The sequence below is a fragment of the Gorilla gorilla genome, chromosome X, assembly GCF_029281585.2.
Source record: "Gorilla gorilla gorilla isolate KB3781 chromosome X, NHGRI_mGorGor1-v2.1_pri, whole genome shotgun sequence".
NCBI lineage: Eukaryota > Metazoa > Chordata > Mammalia > Primates > Hominidae > Gorilla > Gorilla gorilla.
Window position 1 is genome coordinate 48,449,264 of NC_073247.2, and position 23,769 is coordinate 48,473,032.

The window sequence follows — 23,769 nt, forward strand, 5'->3', positions numbered from 1 at the left end:
AAGTATATTTCATAAGGTAAAGTAAATTAAACTTTTTCCTAACCTGGAAAATGTGTCTTTCAGCAACCCAGAATATCCAAACTCCCAGACAGTGACATATCCCCACATTTGGGCCTTTTACAGTGAGATAAATGTATCTCTTTCTTGCCGGTTTTTACTTAACCACATTTTAGCTTGAAGGTTTGTTGGCACTGATTTATCATACTTCTTATTTAAATCTGAGTAACATTATAGCTGGATCAAAAAATAGCTTTTTCTTAGTTGACCTTTACACTTCACAACTTTAATTTTGACTTGACATAGCTTTTATCCTTTTCCAATTTAAGTGGTAAAGATTCGTGTATTTTATGTCATATTTTACATACCTTCTAAATGAGTTGGCACACAAATATTTATGACAATATGCCTTATTAGACTAAACCTTTTTTGAGTTTAATCAACTGGAAAAAATTTTTTGAGAAGCTCACAGTAAATGTCAGGGACAAATGTGAAATTCTATGTCATTTTTGAGATAATGCTGCTGGCAATGATAATTTGCAGTAGCTGACTTACAATCACAAGAATTTTTTCCTTATTACAGGATAACTTCTTGAATGTCATCACCACAATTAATCAACTTCTGCCAGAGCTTCTACATAAGTAGCACTTTTGGTTTCAGCAAGGCTAATCCATGATGGGGCGTTTCTCAAAACCACCTGGCTCTGGGAGGACCTTCCGCACACACACAAGCAGAAACACCCACATGAGTCCCTTTGGTTCATAACTTCTTGGGTCATTTCTTCAAGATTCACCCCTGCCCTTTCTTTTTAAAGGAGATTTTACCTGAAACAGTAGGGAGACATATTTCTGTGTTAACATTGTTCTAGAGAACCTATGGTCACAGTACAGCATCAATGGGAAAGTCTCTATGCCTCTCCTAAGTAGGACCTCTGAGATGAGCAGAAATACTTAGAAGGGTACAAATATGGCTAACTGTTGTCAAATGTAGAAATGTCATGCTGCAGGTAGAAGGGTTCAGGAAAATCACCAAAGAAATTAGAATTCCAAAGTGTATCAATTTACTTAATCACAAAATTTTACTCTCTTGTCAGAATCAGTAGGCACAGTCTTAGACATCTTCTCAGCTGAGTTCATAGTACTGTAATTTACTTAGACTGCCATCTCTACAAAGAGGAAGCCAGAGATCCTTTCTGCAGAGACTGTTTAGTAAAAAAGAAATGCCACCCTTTAGTAACCACTCTTTAGTAACATAGAAAATTTTCATAATTCTCTTAATCAAGTCCCAAGAAACTAATTCCTAGCTCTTTGTTCCTTTGATTATCTTCTGTTTGATAGTTCATTCTATAAATGCAAAACCTGCCTGGCTGGAATGATTTGTTTTTAGTGAAATGATGAGTAAGCAGTATGAGAAACTAGAATGGTCACAGGCTTTGGGTAGACTGACAATACTGTTTTTATGCTGATTTTATCACATGCTAACTGTATGATAGCATAGTGGTATGTCGGTGTGTGTATGCATGTGTGTGTGTGTACATGCATACATGTATGGAATAATTAACCTCTCCAATACTCAATTTCTTCATTTAAAAATATTAAATAATATTCTAAAACATATTTTACAAGGATATTGGGGGATGGAAAATGGCTAACACCTAGAAGATACTAAGTAAATGCCACTGCTATTCATGATTATTGAAGGTGGTGGTAGCTGGTAATGTGGTCCAAAAGAAATTTGGTTTTGGTGACTTCTCTGGTGCACAGCTTTGAAAAAACTTAGGAGTTGTGGTTGACAGTTCTATCCAATGGTCATTGCCTATTCTTCTGCCTGATTTATCTTCTAGTAATGATATGTGCACATTTAAACATTCTTTTAAAAAATATTCCTTTATTCTATTTAGCCTTTCCTCTTATTGGCTCAACTGTAAGTCCTCATCACTATTAACCACTGCTGGTATGCTTTACCAATAAGATGTGTACTATTATATGTGCATTTGTAACTCATTAAGACAGTAACTGAGAGAGTAAAACTCATAAGGGCTTCTATTTTACCACTTAGCATATTTTGTGCCCACTGAGGGAAAAGAATAAAATGGGAACAAACACTTCTCTTAAACTCTGACTTGTCAAAATTTATGTTGACTTATGAAGCTCATTTAATAAGAAAATTGTGAACACCTCAAGGGCAGGAACTGCTTTTTCATTTATTGTTATTGGATTGAATTGAATAGTTTTAGCACACATGAAAGTGATTCAAGCTCATTTACCAAATGTCATTATTTTTGTACCATATTTATTAAATGTGCACCATGAATTAGACACTAAAACAACACAGAGAAATGAAATATAACTTCTAATCTTTGATTAAATATGTACTGAGTGGCTTCTTTGTACTAAGGCACTACAAAGCTGCTGGAGATACATGATAATTATGGCATGGACTCTGTTCCCAAGGAGTTCATAGTTTAATGAAACACCCAAGCTCACATATGTGGATCCATCAGGGAGCCAAACAAGACATTTTGCGGTCAAATACTAAATACAGTAGTCTGGCAAAGACCGTAAGTCAATAGGAATTGAGTGGAACAGAGGTTGAAAAGGCTTATGCTTGACAGGAAAGGCCTAATGGGAAAGGCTGGACTTCATTTGTCCTTGAAGACTGAGAAAGATTTGTACAGACAGAGAGTGGTTAAGAGGGCATAACAAGTGGAGACAAGGTAAGCAAAGGCCTCAGGAGGTGGAAGTCAAGATGGTGAGCTGAGAAAACGGTAAGGAACCCAGACTGGCTGAGAGAATGCTGGTAAGCAGAAGGAAACAAAATCAGAAAGATGGGGTGAAGTTTAATTACTGTGGGGCAAATGGGGACAAACCTAGTGATCCCCTCAGGGCCTTTGAGGAGGAAGGTGACATGATAGTTTCTAAGCAGTTCCAGTGTGACTCTTGTGAGCTCAGTGTGGTTCACATGTTCTTATCAGTTTCCTCATCAGCTTTACTCTGCCTGTGTATTTGGTTGCTGCTCTGCTTCCATGTTAAAGTCAGAATATGCTTTCTCATTTAGGGGAAGCACTGGCTCATCAGATCTCAATGACAAGGAACCTGGTCCTAGGACCCCGAAGAGCAGTCGGAGCAATGGTGTGACCCCAGGCACTCAGAGTTCACCAGCCCCAAGCACACGAACTGTGACCTCAGTCATCAGTAGAGTAAGTACACAAACCTGATGAACACTGTATTAGTTCATTCTCACACTGCTATAAAGAACTGCCAGAGATTGGGTAATTTATAAACAAAAGAGATTTAATTGACTCACAGTTCTGCATGGCTGCAGAGACCTCAGGAAACTTACAATCATGGCAGAAGGAGTCTGTCAAACACTTATAAAACCATCAAATCTCGTGAGAACTCACCATCACGAGAACAGCACAGGGGAAGCCTCCCCCATGACTCAATCATCCGCCACCAGGTCCCTCCCTCGACACGTGGAGATTGTGGGGATTACAGTTTGAGATGAGATTTGGGTAGGGACATAGAGCCAAACCATATCAGACACCCAGTCTCTGAAATTCAACCTCACCAGTGCAGCATGGCTAGGTTTCAACTCTGTTTGTATCAGAGCATGTTCTTTATGCTGCTGAAAGGTAGAAGCTTCATCAGGACTGAACCTCCTGCATCTTAGCTCCTGGCAGGAAACCCAAAATGAAAAAGGAAAGAGAAAGACCAGGTTCAAAGGTAGCACTTGTATGATGGAGGTTTAAATTGCTATATGGCTTAAATAAATATAAAACATTTTAGAAGGCTCTGATTTTGATCCTCTCTGTTACTTCTTAGAGAAAATATTCATAGGTTGAGTGCACAAATTTTTCCAAACTGATTTAAATCTGGAAAAGTAGAACTTTTATCTAATTTTTAAAGTAGAAACTTTTGTTTTCTTTTCTATACATCTGTTAACATAGGGGTCAACACATAATGAAGGCTTAAATTGAATTTTATATATATATATGTGATCAATTATATTTTCTACGGGTTTTCTCTTTTAAAAGAGAATGTGAAAAAAAGTATTTGGGGAAAAATATTCTCTTTTATTAAATATTCTGTTGGAAGTTATATTTGGAATGAATTAGCATTTATTAGATTTTTTTTATTTAGCAGGAAGCTCCATCCACATTGCTGGCATCTATATTTGATAAATCTTTATATGAGCAGTGAGTTCATACAATACAAACAATTATTTGACTCAACCAACATTTAATGAGAACCTACTATATGACAGGCTCTAGTCAAGCAAAGACTTGAAGGAAGTGAAAGAATTAGCAATGTAGTTTTCTGGGGCAAGGTGTTCCACCACGCAGAGACAGCACTGATATTCAGCAGGTACATGCAGGGAAGGCTGCTCTACTTCCTTGTAGCTGGCCTCCATCTTGATTGGTCAGTGCCCTTGCTCAGCCAGTTTCTAAAATATTTTTAATGCCTCTAGAAGAACAGCCAGTGTGGAGCCCCTGAGGTGGGAGCACACCGGGTATGTTCAAGGAAGAGGAAGGAGGCCAATGCAGCTGTGGTGAATGAATGAGGCAAAGTGAACTAGGAAATGAATCCAAAGAGGTCATAGGGCTGGATAGAGCCTTGAAGAGTGCTGTGTGCAGTCAGCATTCACTCTGATTAAGATGGGGGAAACTGGAGGTTTTAGAGCAGAAGAGTAACACAATCTGCCTTATCTTTAAGCAGGATTTGGGGGCTGTGCTGAGAAGCAGCTGTAGGAGAACAAGAGTGAAAGCCAGAAAAGCAATCAGTAAGCCATTGTCATACCCCATGTGAGAGATTGGGTTTTGAAACAAAGAGATAGTGGAGGCGGCGAGTAGTCAAATTCCGTTAAAGCATTCAGACAGACTGAAAAACAGTAATAGATTTATTTAAACATCTATAGTCTAAATTGTAGTTGCGAAGGCATATTTAAAACTTCATAAATATTTATGCTAAGGTCAGCAAGCCATTTCTGTTCAATAGCTAGAAAGGTGCATGGATAGTTTGACGAATACACTCAGCTCTTGGAATCTAAAAAGGAATGATATTCAAACCACTTAGTGACCAGTCTGGCAGGGATGTTGAGAAATCACAACAGACACTGGCACAAGGCTGGGGCAGTATGCTGGGGGCCCTTCTATGTCATGCACTAAACCTGAATTATGGGGAAACCTGGGCTTATAGATGAGAGGGAGCACAGGGAAGTGGGAGGTGGACTGGGAGTAGTGCTGTTTATTAACTGACACAGAAGTATTTTTAAAAATTTAGCATCTAGTACAGTTGTCCCAGTGGGTAGCAGCTGACAATCAGTCCAATGACCAATAAGTTAATCAAGTTTATTCTCACAACAAGGTTTATCTTTCTACGTACAATTTGAGATTATTAGGGGGGAAATCACCCTTTTCATGTGCTAATACCCTCAAAACTAACAGCCCCTACTTGTGTATTTCTTTGTTAAACAGCACCTAGATCTCTGCAACAGAAATTCCCTGCAATTTAGTAGAGTATATATACATATATGTAGGCAGTGCCTATGCTGATCTCATTCTTGCAATCTAGCTGGTCTAAGCCGGTCTTTTCTAAGAGAAAAAAGAGAAACAAAGAGAAGTACTTTCTATTGAATAAAAATAAGACAGCACAGTAGTTTATGAAGTACATTTGCTCTTTCATTAAAAGGGAAGTATATAGCATTAGATGGCAAGTATATAGCATTAGATGATGAGCAAGGTAACAATTCAGTTTCTGCCATTTCTTAGCATATCTTTGTTTCAATGTTCTTTTCTGCTCTAGCATGAAAGAAAATATATTAGTCAGGGATCTCCACAGGGATAGAACTGATAAGATATATATAAGGGAGTTTATTAGGGAGAATTTGCTCACACGATTATAAGACAACATCCCACGATAGGCTGTCTGCAAGCTGCGGAAAGAGAGAAGACAGTAGGATGGCTCAATCCAAGTCTGAATGCCTCAAAACCAGGGAGGCCAACAATGCAGCCCTAGTCTGAAGCTGAAAGCCCAAGAGCCCCTGGGAGGCTGCTGGTGCAAGTCCCAGAGTCTAAAGGCTGAAGAACCCAGAGTCTGATGTCCAAAGGCAGGAGGAGGGGAAGCCAAGTGTCTGGTGCAGCTTGGGAAGAGAAAGAGTGAGCAGACTCAGCAAACAAGCCGCTTTTCCCTGTTCTTTCGTGTGCTTTGTTCTAGCCACACTGGCAGCTGATTGGATGTTGCCCACTCCACACTGGGAGTAGGTCTTCCTCTCTCAGTCCACTGACTCCAATGTCAGTCTCCTCCAGCAACACCCTTACAGACGCACCCAGAATAATACTTTATCAGCCATCTAGGCATCCTTCAACCTAATCAAGTATACACCTAATATTAACCATCACAGAAAACTTTTAGAGCATGAAAGTCTCTAACCTGTCCTCTACTATGATGCAACCTATTAATTTTAGGCTTGACACCCTGAACCTCCAGGGTATGTATTGCTTGTTAATGACAGTGCAATATTAATTGGCCTATTAGTGCTCAATACTAATGATACTCACAGATCACCTGTGGGAAAACTTGCCATTAACATAATTGCCTCCAAGGAACTTGGTCTTGCTTCATTAGAGGACTCCATGTGTGAACAACTTTTTGAAGAGGTGTTGAAAATTGACCTAAACTAATTTATCAGTTTGACCTCCGTCACACTCCTGATAAACTTTTCTTGTTTATGGCAATTAGAGGAAGTTAGGAGCTATATACCTCCAGCTACAGGTATTATGTGTTGGAGAATAATAAGATACTAAAAACAGTCTAAATTGAAGCTGAATCAATTAGCATGTTAAGCAAGTGAAAGCCACATTTCACTGTAATGAGTTCATCAGAGTGTCCCTGAATGTCTAAGATATGGGAAACGAGGAGGGAATTCTTCCTCTAGGATTTCAAAAGGCACTTTTTGATTGTTTACAGAAGGGAGAATTGAAAAATCTGTTTTAGATTTGATCATTATCATACCATGATGTAATTTGAATGGACACTTAACCTCAGCCCAGTTCTGGAAAGGTCCAAAATTTGTTATAGTTGTTGGTTTAACACTCAAGAAAGCTTCGGATGAGGCAGCAGTCAAGCCCTGCCTTGGTCTATGGCAGGGCAAAGGTCACAGACAAAGTTGGGTCTATGGTCATGGGCGAAGTTGGGACAGAATTTTCTTTACCATATGTTACAATAAAAGCAAGTCACAGACTGAATTCTGCCACATGTACAAGCATTTATTAACAAGCAGACACCACACAAAAAAATAACTCTTCCTGTGAGCTTGGGAAGTTTTCTCTCTTTATCTTTTTATGAACATTGGTAAGTACCATGCATGAAAGTCATTCCAAAATAGATGTAACCACCCATAATCTGACCAGCCAGCCTTCTAGATGGAAAAGGTACATGATATTCTGTTAAATGGGGGTGGAAGAGGTAAGGGATGGTTGAAGAGAGGGTATGTTGAAAGAGGGAACAAAATAGGACCAAACAGAGTTCTAAGCTTGAGTGCTACTCTGAGAGTGTGAATCTTGCCAGATTATTATACATCCCTCATGTAAGATTGAGGGTACCTGTATAATCTTTCTTATTAATCATATATTAGAACACTCATTGATTTGGGGAATGAGAAATTGTCCGGATACCTTTTGCACTAATTAACAAACCTCTTGGAATAGATTTTGGATCGCAATTATTGATGGTAAATTTTGAAGTTACATGGACTCCTGGTGAGGGTCCTTCAAATGTCAATTAGCTCCTCCTAAATAGTAATACATATAAAGGTGTTTATACTGAAGTATATTTATGTAGATGAATTTTATAGTAAATTACAGTCAGTATAATTTTTTTCTCATTTTTACTTTGTGGGAAGGAGTATGGTTTTGAAAATTCCATGGATTTGGCTGCTATTGAAGGCACCTCTCAGGAGCTCACAAAGAGTCACCGCAGAAACACTTCAGGCACACCTTCCATAGCAGTGTCTGGAACCTCTCTCTCCTCAGGTGGGTATTTACAATGTGCCTACTTTGTTGTTTAAAATGACTAAATCAAATGGAATTGACTGCTATGTGTGGTATTAAGTGGATGTTTCATCCTTTAAAAAATAAGCATTCCCTTCTTTGACCTATGGTGGTAGGCCACTCCATAAGAACTGCTTGAAGATAGACCCAGGTAAAGCTTTGGGCACCTTACATTCATGAAAATTCCATTTATTTAGTACATACTCTTGCCAGGTATCATCACCGAGTTTCAGTGCTACATCAGAATATCAATATTTGAATGAAGGAAATATAAATTATTCCAGGATACATTTGCTATAACAGATGAGAATGCTTGCTCAGAGTTCAAGGAAATGGTAGTTCAATTGATATAGTAGTCAGAAATTCCCTACATATAGACAAAAGAAAATCATTCTGTGGTTTAAATAAGAAGTTATTTGCAAGCAGCACTAAAGTATTAATGATTACCCTTTTCATTTGCATGGTACACTCAAATATGTCATTTTACTTCATTATCACAACAGTCCTCTGAAGCAGCTGTTATTCATTTTGAAATGTTAATACCTATGACTAAGAAAATTCTTTGGAGAAATTTGTCATAATTATGAAGCTTATGTCCCATACATGGAATAAAAATCATGATGCAGTCTTCAACGTTAAAAAGCTACCTGTAACCTAATGATGATATATGCATAAAGCCTAAGGCAGGATTCTGTTTGCTGAACTGGGGGGTCTCTTCTAGCCAGCCAGCTCCCAAAGGATTTTCTAAATGTGTGTGGTTATTGCTACATTTTGCTCAGGAGTAAAAAAGCTGTTCACCTGTTAATTAAATTTTTAAACTAGTTTAGAAACCAACATCATAGGGTCTACTACTACTACTTCTACTCAACAGCTCCTGTTAATTGAGTACATACTCTGTGTCAGGCCTATGCTAAGTACTTCTGCATTATTTTTTTCATCAATTCAAACTTAAGTACTTGATTAGTCTCTCCAATATTTCTCATTTATAAGTAACTATATTGATCTCAGTAGTGCTTTGGTATAGAACTACTCTGTGGAAATAAGCTGTCCTGACTTGGTAAGCTGTCCAAAGCATTACTAAGAGGTGCATTGCTCTGTAACTTATATTTTCAAAAAGTGAAAACAAGATGTTCTTCTGATGAAAGACTGTTCTGGTCCATTAAGAAATAGAACTTCCTCTCATTGCATCTACAGCCTCTCATTTTTGTGTGAAAAGAACTTGCTATATCACTTCAAAGTGGCAGTTTAGAATAGGTTGCATTGCATTTTATGTCAAATCTGAAAACACAGTGAATTCTCTAAATATTGCAAGCAAGAATTGTTAATGTTTTATTTTTTTCTAAATTTAAGGGCCCATTCTAAGAGAGTTTTTTAAAGTCTAGGAGCAAAGCAGTTGCCTTAAACAGCTTAAAACATAGCATTTTACAGTAGAACATTTAACCTCCTGTGATAGAAGGAAACATGAACACCTAAGTGTAATTTGGTCCAAGGCAATTACCAAAATATTATTAAAAATAGAAGTATGTTATCATAAACAGCATGAAGTTACTGACTCCGACTGTTGCTTTCATGGCACTATTTATGATCTGTGCCTAAAAAGAATTGAAATAAAGGTGAAACACTTGGAATAAAAAATGAAATTTCTCACAAAACAGGCTGACTCACATCTTTCTTTTTCCTTTCCACCTTCCAGATCAGAGTCGATCTGAGTTAGATTTGAGTGAGTCATTTACAGAAGACTCAGAGGATACTGTAAGCATAAGAAGCAAGTCTGTCCCTGGGGCTTTAGACAAGGTAAGTTGGATGTGGAAGAAAATATAATGAAGAGGAGGAAATAAGGGCATAATCTTGCTCCAAGTGGTTACACTTTTAGGTGATGATGAGTTGACAGAAAAGAGAGGATATGCAATCATCTCTTCCTGTTAGTCTTCACAGTCAACACATAAAAACTGAAAGAATAACTTAGAAAATATAATGGGTAATCATGTTAATGAGTGAAGGTTATGTCTAAGAAAACACATGTTGGAGATTTCAATTTCTGGCTAAAGTCTTATCACTTAATCTAAACCTGGGAAATGAGGGATCCTAACATTTTCCTTAGCCAAATATTATTACACATATCTGATTACATATTTATATCAACATTGCTATATCTCAAGTTACCACCAATAAATTCACTTCTAAACTGAGACAAAATTATGTGAAAATTAATGTTTCAGTGAACTCATTTCTAGAATGAGAAGGTTAAATTAGATTATTGTAAAGGTTATTTCCCAGTCTAATATTCTGATATTCAGATTTCTGTAATTGCTATAATAAAATACGGACTCCTTGGAAGAAATAGAACACAAATGTAAAATGGTATTGATAGTTTTTCCAAAGCACACTAGGAAACTTAGAGTTCTAAAATGAAATAATATTTTCTATGGTACAAAAAACTGGGAAAATACTTTAAAATCTACCTCCAAAAGAGAGATGGGCAGTGAGATTATACTATTTCAAAGTTTACTCATGTTCAACCTTTAAAGAATTACTAATTCTAACATTATTAAACTATTAAACTATTCATGATCTTAGAAAACCATTAAAATCTTTTCATTCATTGTATGCAGCCAGTATAATCTTGACACTCAGACTTGATTTTTAAAATAGTTTAAAAAATAAAACTACAAGTCAAACTAGTTTACGAATATACATGCAAAACTTTAAATATAATATCAATTAAAATCTAGCAGTGAATAAAAATAGCAATAAGTAAGTTTTATGCTAAGTATGGGTGGAAGAATGAGTCTATATAAGAATATTTGTCAGCATAATTTATATCAATATACTAAAGAAGAAAATGACATGATTCTGTATGTAGAAGATACTAAAGGATCTACAAAAATATGACTAGAACTGATAAACAAGTTCAGCAAGGTTGCAGGAGATAAGATCAATATACAAAAATCAACTGTATTTATATATACTAGCAATGATCAATTGGAAAATGCAATTAAGAATATAATTCCATTCATAATAGCATGAAAAATATTTTTCAAAAGTAAGGAATAAATTCATTTTTAAAAGTATAATACATGTGCATTGAAATTAACAAAAATATTTCTGAATTAAAGGAGACATAAATAAGTAGAAACATATTCTGTGTTAATGGATTAGAAGATTCAATATTTTTAAGATGGAAATTCTCTCCAAATAAATTTGTAGACAATTCAAACCCAATCAAAATACAAGCAGGATAATTTTGTAGAAATAGAAATTATTATTCTACCATTTATATGAAAATATATGGGACCCAGAATAACAAAATCAATTTTAAAGAGCAAAGTTGGAAGACTTATACTACTAGATTTAAAAACTTACTCTACAGTTATAGCTATCAGTACAACACAGCATTGGCATAAGCATTGGCAATCAGTGGAATAGAATTGAGATTCCAGAAAAAAAAAAAAAAAACTTTATGGCCAATTGATTTTTGGTACTTCAGTGGGGAAAGAATAACCTTTTCAACAAATCATACTGGGACAACAGGATATCCAAATACCACAAAACATAAAAGAACTTTGACTCTTAATATATACCATGCAGAAATTAAGTAATGCAAAATGGATTATAAACCTAAATGTAAGAACAGAAACCATAAAATTCTAAAAGAAAACCTAGGAGAAAATCTCCATGACTTCCAGTTAGGCAAAGAATTCTTAGATATGGCACCGAAAGCATGATGCATGTATTCAAGAAAAAAAACTGGTAAATTAAATTTCATCAAAATGAAAAATGTTTACACTTCAAAAGACACCATTACAGATGTGAAAAGTCAAGCCACAGACTGGAAAAGTATTTTCAAATTATATATTTGTTAAAGGACTTGTATCTAGAATATATTTGTTAAAACCCTTACATTCATTATTAAAAAGACAAATAATCATATTAGATAATGGGAAAAAGATTTGGATAGACATTTAATCAAGAAGATTTACAAATGCCCAATAGCTGCATTAAAATATGTTCAGCAACATTAGTTATCAGAGAAATGAAAATTAAAAGTGAGATACCACTTCACACCCCCTTGAATGGGTGTGATTAAAAAGACATAATAATAAGTGTTGATGAGGATGCAGAGAAATTGGAACCCCCCTACAATGCTAGTGGTAATGAAAAATGCTACCTACAGCCATTCCGTAAAAGAGTTTGGCAATTTCTTTAAAAGTTAAACATAAATTTACTATATGACATAGCAATTTTGATCCTAGGTATCTACCCAAGAGAAATGAAAACATATGTCCACATAAAGACTTACACGCGAATGGTTATAATAGCCAAAAAGTGAAAATAATAATATCTGGTGAATAGATGGAATACAATGATATATTATTCAGAAGTAAAAAGAAATGAAGTACTGACACATACTACAACATGCATGAACCTTGAAAATATTATGCTAAATGAAAGAAACCAGGCAAAACTACATATCATATAATTACATTTATATGAAATGTCAATGAAAGGAAAATTGATAGGGAAATTAAAGCAGATTAATGGTTGCCAGGGAGTGAAGAAGTAGGGACTGACTGCAAACAGGCATGGGGGAACTTATTGGGTTGAAAATGTACTAAAACTGGATTATATTGATGTTTGCTCAACTATAAATTTGCTAAAAATCACTGAATTACATGCATACAATAGGTAAATTTTATGGTATGTAAGTCATACCTCTATAAAGTTGTGGGAGAAAAAATTAGCAGCAAGGAAAATAGCTGGAAAAGTGATAATTGTTAAAACTGGGTAATCAGTTATAAGGGTTCATTATGCTATGCTTTCTATTTTGTGAATGTTTGAATTTTTTAATATCCACTTTTGAAAAGAAAGTAAAGAAATATGAAGACTGGTACTCTATGTGATGACTACTGGGTAATTGTATACCAAGAAAGAGCAAAACATAAAAATGTAGGAAAGGGGCAATTTGAAAAAATAATAGGGATAACAGGGATGCATTTTTTCAGAATTAAAGAGCTTATTAGTTTCGGCAGCTTTTTGCTGAAGTTTTTAGGGTGTTCTATATATAAAATCATGTCATCTGCAAACAGACAATTTTACTTCTTCCTTTCCAATTTAGATGCCTTTTATTTCTTTTACCTGTTTAATTGCTCTGGCTAGGACATCCAGCACTATATGGAGTAGAATTGGTAAGAGTGGGCATACTGTATTGTTTCTGATCTTAGAGGAAATGGTTTTAGCTTTTCAATGTTGGGTATAATGTTAGCTAAGAGCTTGTCATGTATGGTTTTATGTTGAGGTAAATTTTTTCTTTATCTCATTTGTTGAGTTTTTAGTATGAAAAGATGTTGATTTTGTCAAGTGCCTTTTCTGCATCTATTGAGATGATCATGTGGGTTTTATCCTTCATTCTGTTAATGCAGTTTATCACAACTATTGATTTGTTTATGTTAAACCATCCTTGCATTCCAAGGATAAATCCCACTTAGGTTGAATGAGCTTCTTCATGTGCTGTTGAATTCAGTTTGCTAGCATTTTGATGAGGACTCTTGCATCTATGGTTTATCATGGATATTGGCCTGCAATTTTCCCTTTTTTTGGTAGTATCCTTGTCTGACTTTGCTATCAGAGTAATGCTGGCTTCGTAAAATTAGTTTGGAAGTGTTTCCTCCTCTTCAATTTTTGGAAGAATTTGACAGGAATTGGCATTAATTCTTCCTCAGATGTTCAGAAGAATTCATCCATGAAGCCAGCACTTTCTTACAAGATGCTATTCTACAAGATATTCCAGCTCATCTTGTGGGCTCATCAGTGAGAAAAAGGCAGCTACAATAAGTTCTCATTTAACATCATCAACAGATTCTTGGAAACTGCCACTTTCAGCAAAATGACATATAACAAAACCATTTTTTTCCTCATCAATGTTTTAATGAAATGACATTATTTGAGGACCTGCTGCACATCCTTTCACTTAAAGTTGCAGTTTTCAAGAACCTATGGATGACGTTAAGTGACAACTTACCACAAACCAATATAAAAATAAGCAAATTTTGAACAAGTATTTCACAAAACAGGAAATCCAGTTGGCCGATTATCACAAAATGGTATTCAACTTAGTAATAAGATAAATGAAAATTAAAATCATGAAGACTGTAAATATCTACTGGATTGGCAAAAATGAAAAAAATATCTAACAATACCGTCTGTTTGCAGGCAAGGAAGTGGAGCAAAGGGAACTCTCATACACTACTGGTTAGACTGTAAATTGGTGTAACTACTTCTGAAAATTTGACATTATCTTTAAAATGATATAGATAAGCATGTGGAGATATGTTCACCCCTTGACTTGACAATTCCTCTCACTGGTATATATTCAAGTGTGTGAACATATATACTGTGTTGTGTGTATACTGTGGTGTGTGTATATGCGCCAGGATACATATTCACAGAGTATACATATCCGTGTTGGTCACAATAGAAAAAAATCTGAAAATAACCCAAATATTCAGCAACAAGAGAATGGATAAAGTTTTGGATATCGTACAATGGAATATTAAATGACAATATAAATGAACAGACTACAAAAATATGCCACAATTTTGATGAATTTTAAGGCAATATTAGGCAAAAAAAGCAAAACTCAAAGGAATATATAGCATTTAATTACATTTACACAAAGTACAAAAACAGGCAAAACAAAATCATTTTGTTTCAGAGTATACGCTTATGCAGTTAAACTATAAATAAAAGCAAGAATGTGGTTAACCATAAGAGTTAAAATATTAATTATTCCTGAGGGGAGAAGGGGCTTGTGATATGGACAGGATACACAGGGAGCTTCTGCTTCATCATTTGATTTTGTTATTATACTATATATCTATGTTTTATGTACTTTTTAATATGCTGTATCTTATAATAAAGACTTTTTTAAAGCAAGCCCAGAAGGGTACATCATAATCCTGATTTGTAAAACAATAGTTAAAAAAATTCCCATGAATGTATACTTATACTTAGATTTGTGTATGTTTTTATACGATTTTTCACATAAACAAGGATAAAGACATGGAATGTAACATGTGCAGCAGGATGCTAAATATTAATTTCACCTGGTGTGAAAGGAGGGGAAGGAGGAGAGGAGAAGCAAAAAAGAAAAGTGCCCATAATAAAAAGCAGTATGCATGATACAATCTATCTATGTGTATATATGTATGTGTGTGTGTATATATGTGATGATATAATCAAAAATATGGAAATTTGATCATTAATATGTTAATGAGAGACCTAAGTTTTTAGTTTCCATTTATCTATATTGCTTGAAATAATTTTACTAGGAAAATACATCACTTAAATAACTAGGCAAAAAAAAGCCATTTTATCATGAAGGAGAAAAAGAAATGGGAAAGGAAAAGTAGAATCTGGGATTTGAGATGAGAGTCCAGTATCTAGTTCATCCTAGTGGAGAGATTTTTGAGATATGCTTTACCATCTTGGCAGTGTGTGTGTGTGTGTGCACGCACACACAAATTTTTTTTAATTTTAAAGTAACGTAAGTACATTGCCCAACATGAATCACCTTGGAGGTAGGAATTGAACCCAGGTCTGTATGATTCCAAATTTCATGTTCTTTCAATAAAGTAAGCACCATTAGAAAGGAGACCCCACTCTCCACCCCCATCCCTGCCCACTTCTCCGATGGTATAATTCAGATTGACTGGAGAGGAAAAGAGAAAAACCTAGGAATGGAGTGATTTCTAGAAATTTTTTATCTGATTCTCAAATATTTATGAAAGAAAGTGGTTTTTCAAGTGAAAAGACATTCTAGAAAAACAAATCAACCAACCCACTGATTTTTCCCTTTCTTTTTTAGGACTCCTTGGAAGAGACTGAACAAAGCATTGATGCCTTAGTGTCCTCGCAGTTATCTACAAACACTCACAGTCTGGCAAGTGGCCTATCAACTGTAAGCAGTTCACTAGGACATGTGGAAAGTTTCTTTTCCCTCTTTTTGATTTTCTGTGCATTTCCAAAGGAGATATGAATGTTCTTAGGAAAATGTGTGATAATGAGTTAAAAGTCATTGTAAGATCCTGCTTGCCCTTTGCCCACAGAGTACATTTCAGTCTAATTTGGTGTGGGTTTTTTCTCAGGCTCCTGATTTCTTCCTTCTTCCACAGTCCTCACCCAGGTTTTAAAATCTCCTCACTCCCTAGTTCAGGCTCAGTCAGCTCAAGCCTATAAATTATTTTTCAATTATCTGCTGACACATTTCCCTGACACCATTCTCTAAACTTCCCAGCTGTCCTCCAGACAGCTGCCAGTCATTTTCCTAAAACACATGCCCAATCAGGTCTGTCTTCTACTCAAAACCCATCCATAGCTTCCCACTGCCTACAAAATAAAGTCCTTTCTTACTTTAGTGTTCAAGGCCTTTTTTGAGAGGAAGGCCCTGTGTCCTTGTATCTAACTGTGTGTAAGTCTTTTTCTTGGCTTCTCTGATTTCTGTTGCTCTGATGCTTTTTTTCTTTTGATCTTTGGATGACTTCTCTAAAGAGTTCTCAAGCAGGTTCTGACAGGAAGTGGACCTACCTAAATGTGCCTGATGCTGACTCAGACACTGTGAGTTTTCAACCTTTCCTTTTTGTTCTTTCCAACCATACATCACAAATTTCATGGTCTGGGAACTATGATTAAGCAATTTGTCCCATATTTATCTTTTTCCGACTTATATACAATTAACCAGAGGTTATCTTCTAAAAGATTGATGAGATTATCAGAACCCAAGTATTCCAATTCATTAAACATTGGAATCTGAACACCACTCAAAAGACACATGCTCTAAAATGATTAACTGTCAACAAAACCTTTGAAGTAAACAACTATTTTAAATCACAGCCTTAGCTTGGATAAGAGCATATAGTTTAGTTAGTAGTAAAATTGCCATAGGTGTCTTAATTTCTCACAAGCCTCCATATTTGTGGGTTCCTAAATTTCCTTCTATCCATAGGGGCCCTCTGCTTACAGAGGATTTTCTTTGAAAATGTGGCTACAGAGATCTAGTATAGACACAAATCAGTGATGTAAGGAGGTAATCAGGTATGGTGGGGTAGTCCTCAGACTAGAAACTTGGAGATCTTGCTTTATTTCTTGGCCCTACCAACAATTTTTGTGAGCCAGAATTTTCTCATTTGTAACATGAGGAGGTTGGGGTTTATTCTTGAAACCTTTTATACTCAAAGCATTCTCTATGGACCAGCAACATTGCATCTCTTGGAACAGATACCCCAAAACTATCTCAGTTCAAAAAGCCCCTAATGTCTCAGTAATTCTTTCCTGGCACTCCTACACTAAAAGTAGCACCTGACTAGTCCATTTATTAAGTAGTTAGACCCAAATAATGTAATAAGCAGTGTATCCTAACAACTTACTAGCCATTTGTAAAAAAAAATGCTACAAGAGAAAGAAATTGAAAGAAAAATAGTATTTTTATTTCATCCTTAAATAGCACCTATTACTTACCACTAATAGGATATGTGTGCCTATTGAGCACTACACAGTTACCAAATCTTGGAATCTGATTGGACATCACTACTTTCATTTCCCATTTCATATTGATTTTTATGCAATACTTGCTTTTTGTTGCAGCAACTGCCGAAAACTCAGCTTCAGACAAATAGGAGTTCATTGAAAAGAATAAAATGTGGTTTAAAGTTGACACTGTGAATTACTAGTTAGTAGCTTACATGGTGTCTGATAGGTGTTGTTGTGTTTCCCTTGAGAATTTAAAATATTTCTGTGATTCCCCTGTGAGTTTGCTGTGGTGCTCTGTGGTACCTCGATACACAGTTTCGGAACTGCAGGCCTAGGAGTTTGTTAGAACGGCCAAATCTCAGACCTCACCCCAGACTGAGGAGATAAGCATTTTCAGTTTAAAAAGGTATCTGGGTGCTGCTCAAAGCCACCTGCTAAACATGAAAATTCTGTTGCTTTGTTTTAGGAATAAGAAAGACAGATTAGGTCACTCACTGGCTTTCTTTAAGCTGTAATTTCCAAATAATTATGGAATTATTGGTCTGCTCTTGCCCGTGAAGAAGCTTAGAAGACATGTGACCACATCACCCACATCCTGTTCCTTGGTCAGTCTCTACTTCCAGAAATTGGTGGAACATAATGGCTTTTACCAAAAGCAAATTATGAAAAAGAGGACAGTCTAAGGTCCCTGTGTATTTACCATAGTCTTGACTTCCCAGTGGTTCACAGAAAAGTGGTTTTGAAACTATTGGGTCATCCACGAAAGACCTCCAGGTGGTCTTTTGTGACAGTTACTAAGATACACAGTTTTCATTTCTAGTGCCAAAGGATAATTTTATTACATTTACAGTAGTCACCTTTATCCACAGAGGATACATTCCACCTACCCCAGTGGATGCCTGAAACCTCGTGTAGTACCAAACCCTAGCCAAGAAACACCAAGGTCACATTTTCACTTAAAGAAAGCACTTTTGGCTTCTCTTTGACATATGAAAATTACTACCGTCATTACTCTTACACTGTGGAGTCATTATTAAGTAAAATAAGAATGAGTTGAACACAAGCTCTGTGATAGCAGAACAGTTAATCTGATAACTGAGACAGCTAAGTGACTAATGGGCAAGTAGCATCTACAGTGTGGCTCCTACAGTGTGTCCAACTGGACAAAAGGAGGCTTCACATCCAGGGTGGGATGGAGCAGTATGATGTGAGAGTTCATCATGCTACTTGTGAACCCCAAAACTCTGAGGCAGGTCTCAGTTAATTTAGAAAGTTTATTTTGCCACTGTTGAGGACCGGCACCCCTGACACAGCCTCAGGAAGTCCTGCCAACCTGTGCCCAAGGTGCTCAGAGCACAGTTTTGTTTTATACATTTTAGGGAGACATAAGACATCAATCAACATATGTAAGATGAACACTGGTTGGGTCTGGAAAGGCGTGACAACTCAAAGTGGGGAGGGGGCTTCCAGGTCATAGGTAGATAAGAGACAAATGGTTGCATTCTTCTGAGTTTCTGAGTAGCCTCTCCAAAGGAGGCAGTTAGATATGCACTTATCTCAGTGAGCAGTGGGATGACTTTGAGTAGTATGGGAGGCAGGTTTGCTCTAAGCAGTTCCCAGCTTGACTTTTTCCTTTAGCTTTGTGATTTTGGGTGCCCAAGATATTTCCCTTTCACATACTCAAAACAGCATACAATTTAAAACTTATGAATTGTTTGTTTCTGGAGTTTTCCATTCAATATTTTTGAACCGCAGTTGACCATGGGTAGCTGAAATGACAGAAAGTGAAACTGTGGATAAGGGGGACTACTATAAATTAAAAGCTGTCTCATGTCATTAGTGTCTTGTCAAAAGCCTCATTCATTCTGGTAGATTTGGACTTTTTTTAAATTTATTTTCCTGATTGGTTGGTGTGTGATTTTATTGTGTAGTGGTTTATTTTGTGGGCTGCTACTTTATACAGATTTACAAAGCCATGGTCATATATTACTCATGTAGCCACACAGCTAGCTACTCAGTTGAGGGAAATCATGGAAGCCGTGGGTATGTGATGTTCTTCTGATATGTCCTTGTTAAAGCTGTAGTTATGGCTCCCCGGCGACTGATGGGATGCTCCCTGTAGGTGTCAAAGAAAGCAGTATGTGGCTCCTGCTAGCACAGAATATGAGATAAGCTATCCTTTGTCCCAATCAATGTATTCTACACCATATAGTAGATTGAACTTGAGTCTACCAGTGAAAATGGAGAAAGCTGCAGGGATGGACGAGAAGTGAGATTGGAAATGCCTCAATTACCCTGTATTCATTAGTAGAAGTGAGTAAGCAAAGGGTATTCTCTAACCCAAGAAGGAAATACTTCCCCTCTAAGCAAGTTTTCTGCCTTTTTTCCTGATGGTACTAGATCTGTTGTCTTTTCTCCAGCTGGGATTTTATACAACACCAGCCAAACAAGTGACTCTTGTTTTCTTTCCTCACCCTGGACTTCCATGCTCATTATAAAGAACAGGAACTATAACTGAATGAAATGAGTTGATTCTGTGAAGAGATCATTAGAATGACACTAGAAGCCTTTTTCCATCTTGTTTATTCCAGACCAGCCTTAACAGCATGATGAGTGTTTACAGTGAAACAGGAGACTATGGCAACGTGAAAGTCAGTGGTGAAATCCTTCTCCATATCAGCTACTGCTACAAAACTGGTGGGCTCTACATTTTTGTCAAGAATTGCAGAAATCTGGCCATAGGAGATGAAAAGAAACAGAGGACAGATGCGTAAGCACATAGCATGTTCCTCAGACTATTTCAGTCACTGCCTTTTTTGTCTGTATGTGTGTTTCCTTTTCAAAAGAGTCTTAGCATTCTTTTTGATTCAGTCTTCTCAGAGAGTTGATTGTCATGTTCCTCCTATACCACACTTTTAAATATTCTCTGAAGCAAATGTATACTGGTTGTGTCCTTGATTAACTGATTTTTAAAACATAATTCAGGATTGACATATTTGCAATTTACACAGAGGCAGCTCTTTGAAGTAGAATGCTAACATGTTGGCACACCCAGGATGTACAAAAGCATCTTGTCGATTTTTGTTCTGGGAAATCCTCCAGAGAAAATTACCAAGCTGTTACCCAATTAAACAACTCAAAAGGGCAATTATGAGGCTCTCAGGATTCTAGAGATCAGCCTGGGAGGGCAGGTATGGACCATAGCACACTGGAGAGAAGCTAGATATAAAGGTGTGTCAGAGGTTCTCAAGACCACTGCCAGGTTCAGTGATTCACTAGGAGGACTTAGGACTCTGCACGCAGTTATAATCAGCAAAGAGGCACATGGAGCAAAGTCCAGGGGAGATCAGGCTCAAGCTTTGCAAGGGTCCTTTCCCAGTGGAGTCACATAGGATGCATTTAATTCCTCTGGCGATGAGTTCTGACAACACCTGTGAAATGTTGTCTGCCAAGGAAGCTTGTTAGAAACTCAGCTGGTCACATACCAAATTTCCAGTCTCTCAGGAGAAAAAGAACCCGTTCAGCATAAGCCATATTGTTTGTACAAACAATTTAGGAACAACGAGCCACTTTTATCAGTTCTGGGAATGGTGGGAATCCTGAAATCCAAGTTGCCAGATGCCACCCAAGGGCCAAATTTGTAAGCAGGCATTTAGAAGAATGGTAGTCTCAGGCCCACTATGTTAACTCTTTTCTGCACAATAGATGACCTAAGTCCAATAAATAACTCAGTGAACCTGGTTCCAAATCCCCTAAGATAGACAAATGAGCGGATTTTGACTACAGATTGGTCCACCTGCCTCCTCAGCTACATTTCAGAGGGCTACAGGACCAATGTAATTATTTTGACTGGCATGGAAAGGGGTCTTCTAAAACTCAACAGATATTCTGTAGAACTTTGGTAGCATCTTATACATTTCAGCTTTGTACACATCTTGTACATTTCTGAGTCTGCTGTGATACCCTGCTTCAAGAGGCTCCTGAGATAGCTCAAGCTAAAGTGTTGGGTAGAATTGCTATCACTACTTCAGGTTGTTATTTTTTATTTTGCCTTTTTCACTGTTTTCTTTTACTCACCCATTACCATTGACCCCACTCTCTGACATCAGAAGGCAAGACTAGTAATAGAGAAGCATCTAATCCCAGAAAAATTTGTGAGACCATTAATATTAATAGTGTATTACATGTATTGAGTAGTACAATATGGTAGCTCCTTGGATGTGTCAACTAATTTAATCCTCACAAGGCCATCAGTTAGACACTGTTATTTTCCCAGTTTTACAGATGAAGAAACTGAGGCACAGAGTGGTTATTTAGTAAATTCTTGAGGTCACCAAATCTCTGAGGCATGGAGTGATTCAAAACCAGGTGGCTTGACTCCAGAACCCACACTCTTTTATCATTATACTTTACCACTTCTCTCTTACGGAAGGCCCAGTGTTCTATTTTAAGGTATCCTGTTATATAGACAAAATTCTCTTTGGTATTTCCACTCATGCTCACTGGCCCTTTGCCCCTTTTATTCACAGCGAAGTCTTTGAACATTTCTTGCAAATAGATGTTTCACAATAATTACATTTATATTTTCTTATCTATAGTTATGTCAAGTCATACCTTCTTCCTGACAAGTCCCGGAACAACAAGCGTAAGACCAAAATCAGAACAGGCACCAATCCAGAATTCAATGAAACACTAAAGGTAAATAAATACGGTCTCATAGTAACTCATGTGATACTGTTCACAACCTCAGTGGTTTAGAAGTAACTACAGAGAATATTTTATTTGTGTGTCAAGGCTTGTATATGTTTTAGAAAATTAGAATTTGAATAAATTAACATAATACCCTTGACTTTTCTAACATCTTTTGAGAAAAAGAAAACACTTTTACTCTATTTATGTCTATGCTGCTACTGAATTTGAACCTTGAGTAGAGAGGATCCAGCCAAACTGCATCGGTGCTGATGCTTCTTGCCAAAAAATCGGTTTTACCTTTGGGCAAACAGTGCTTTTTCTGACTTCCGTAAAAGAAGCTTGTCACAGTTTTGACACTACTTAATGAGTCACTTTGCACGCATTCATTGTTCTGCTAACATAGCATAGGTCTATACTGTTTGTTGTTAGGATTTCAGAATTTGACCGAATGTAGGTATGTGGTTAATGAATAGTGGAAATGCAGAACCAGATTTGAGAAATCTCAGCAAAAGTGGCCTAGATAAAATATGGCCCAATCCAGGTCAATGATCCAGAAAATAGAAATCTCTTTCCAATGAGCTTTCACATAATTAACCCCTTCTCTTGCTATGGAACAATCTGGCCTCGTAAGAAACACCCAGGGAGGATGGAAAGCAGAAGTTATTGCCAATTCTATGGAAATTTATGGGCCTGTGCCCCAGAGTGATGGTGTCAGAGTCCACTTTAGGAGGAAATTGGTAAAGGCAGAAAGCCACAAGCCTGCATGTGTCAGTGGGAGCATGTGTGGAAGCAGGAACTAATATTAAGACAGAACAAACTGAAAAATGAATAAATACAGGTAGAGGGTAAATTCAATGGCCATAACAGGATAGGAAAGATGAGCCCAAACACAGTGAGAGGGTAAATTTAGGAAGCAGGGAGCCAAGGTTAATTATAACAGTAACAGCAAGGACAAGAATAGGCACTAATCCAAGACCAGGAATCAGTCAGTGTGAAGTGTGTCCCAGATGGTGGTTGCATAGAACAAGCAGAAGGTTGGAGGGTGTGTGAGCATGTGGCCCTGGATGATGTTGTTACAAAAAAAAAAATGCTAGCCCAGCAATATCTTCTTTCTGTTTAATATACATGTACACCTTTTCACCTCTGCACTGAGGCTGGACTTTATAAAATTTGGTGTTTGCGAGTTTCTCATTGTCAATCCTTTTCTGGATTTGGGGATTCTCATTATGAATAAAATAAGAGAGAAGGTGGAGAATTTATATATTAAACCTTGAGCTTACAAAGTAGGTATGAAAAAATAATTAAGGAAAATGAAAAACCAATAAAACTGGAAAGAGGATAAGCTTCATCACCTAACACTTTTTATTCAGTATCTGGAGTTTATCTCTACCTCAAATAATTTGTGTATATATCTTTCAGTGCAAAGTCTGGCACAAAATGAGTTTATGTCATAGAACTTCAATTGTAGCAGAAACAAAGAAAAACAAAGAGTTTTCTTTGTGTT

At 36.7% G+C, this 23,769-nt stretch overlaps 1 protein-coding gene across 3 annotated transcripts in view; it reads left to right on the plus strand.

Moving 5' to 3' along the window:
* Window positions 1-23,769, plus strand: part of SYTL5 (synaptotagmin like 5) — a 227,986-nt gene that overhangs the window by 185,930 nt on the left and 18,287 nt on the right. For 2 of the 3 annotated variants that reach the window (XM_055375955.2, XM_063703298.1), the window contains 6 exons: window positions 3,056-3,197; window positions 7,901-8,030; window positions 9,742-9,842; window positions 15,913-16,005; window positions 20,165-20,343; window positions 22,172-22,271. In XM_055375955.2, the coding sequence (XP_055231930.1) occupies window positions 3,056-3,197; window positions 7,901-8,030; window positions 9,742-9,842; window positions 15,913-16,005; window positions 20,165-20,343; window positions 22,172-22,271 (745 nt within the window). Of the gene's footprint in view, window positions 1-3,055; window positions 3,198-7,900; window positions 8,031-9,741; window positions 9,843-15,912; window positions 16,006-16,595; window positions 16,662-20,164; window positions 20,344-22,171; window positions 22,272-23,769 lie in introns of all 3 variants that reach the window. The other variant, XM_019018837.4, reaches the window with a different exon arrangement.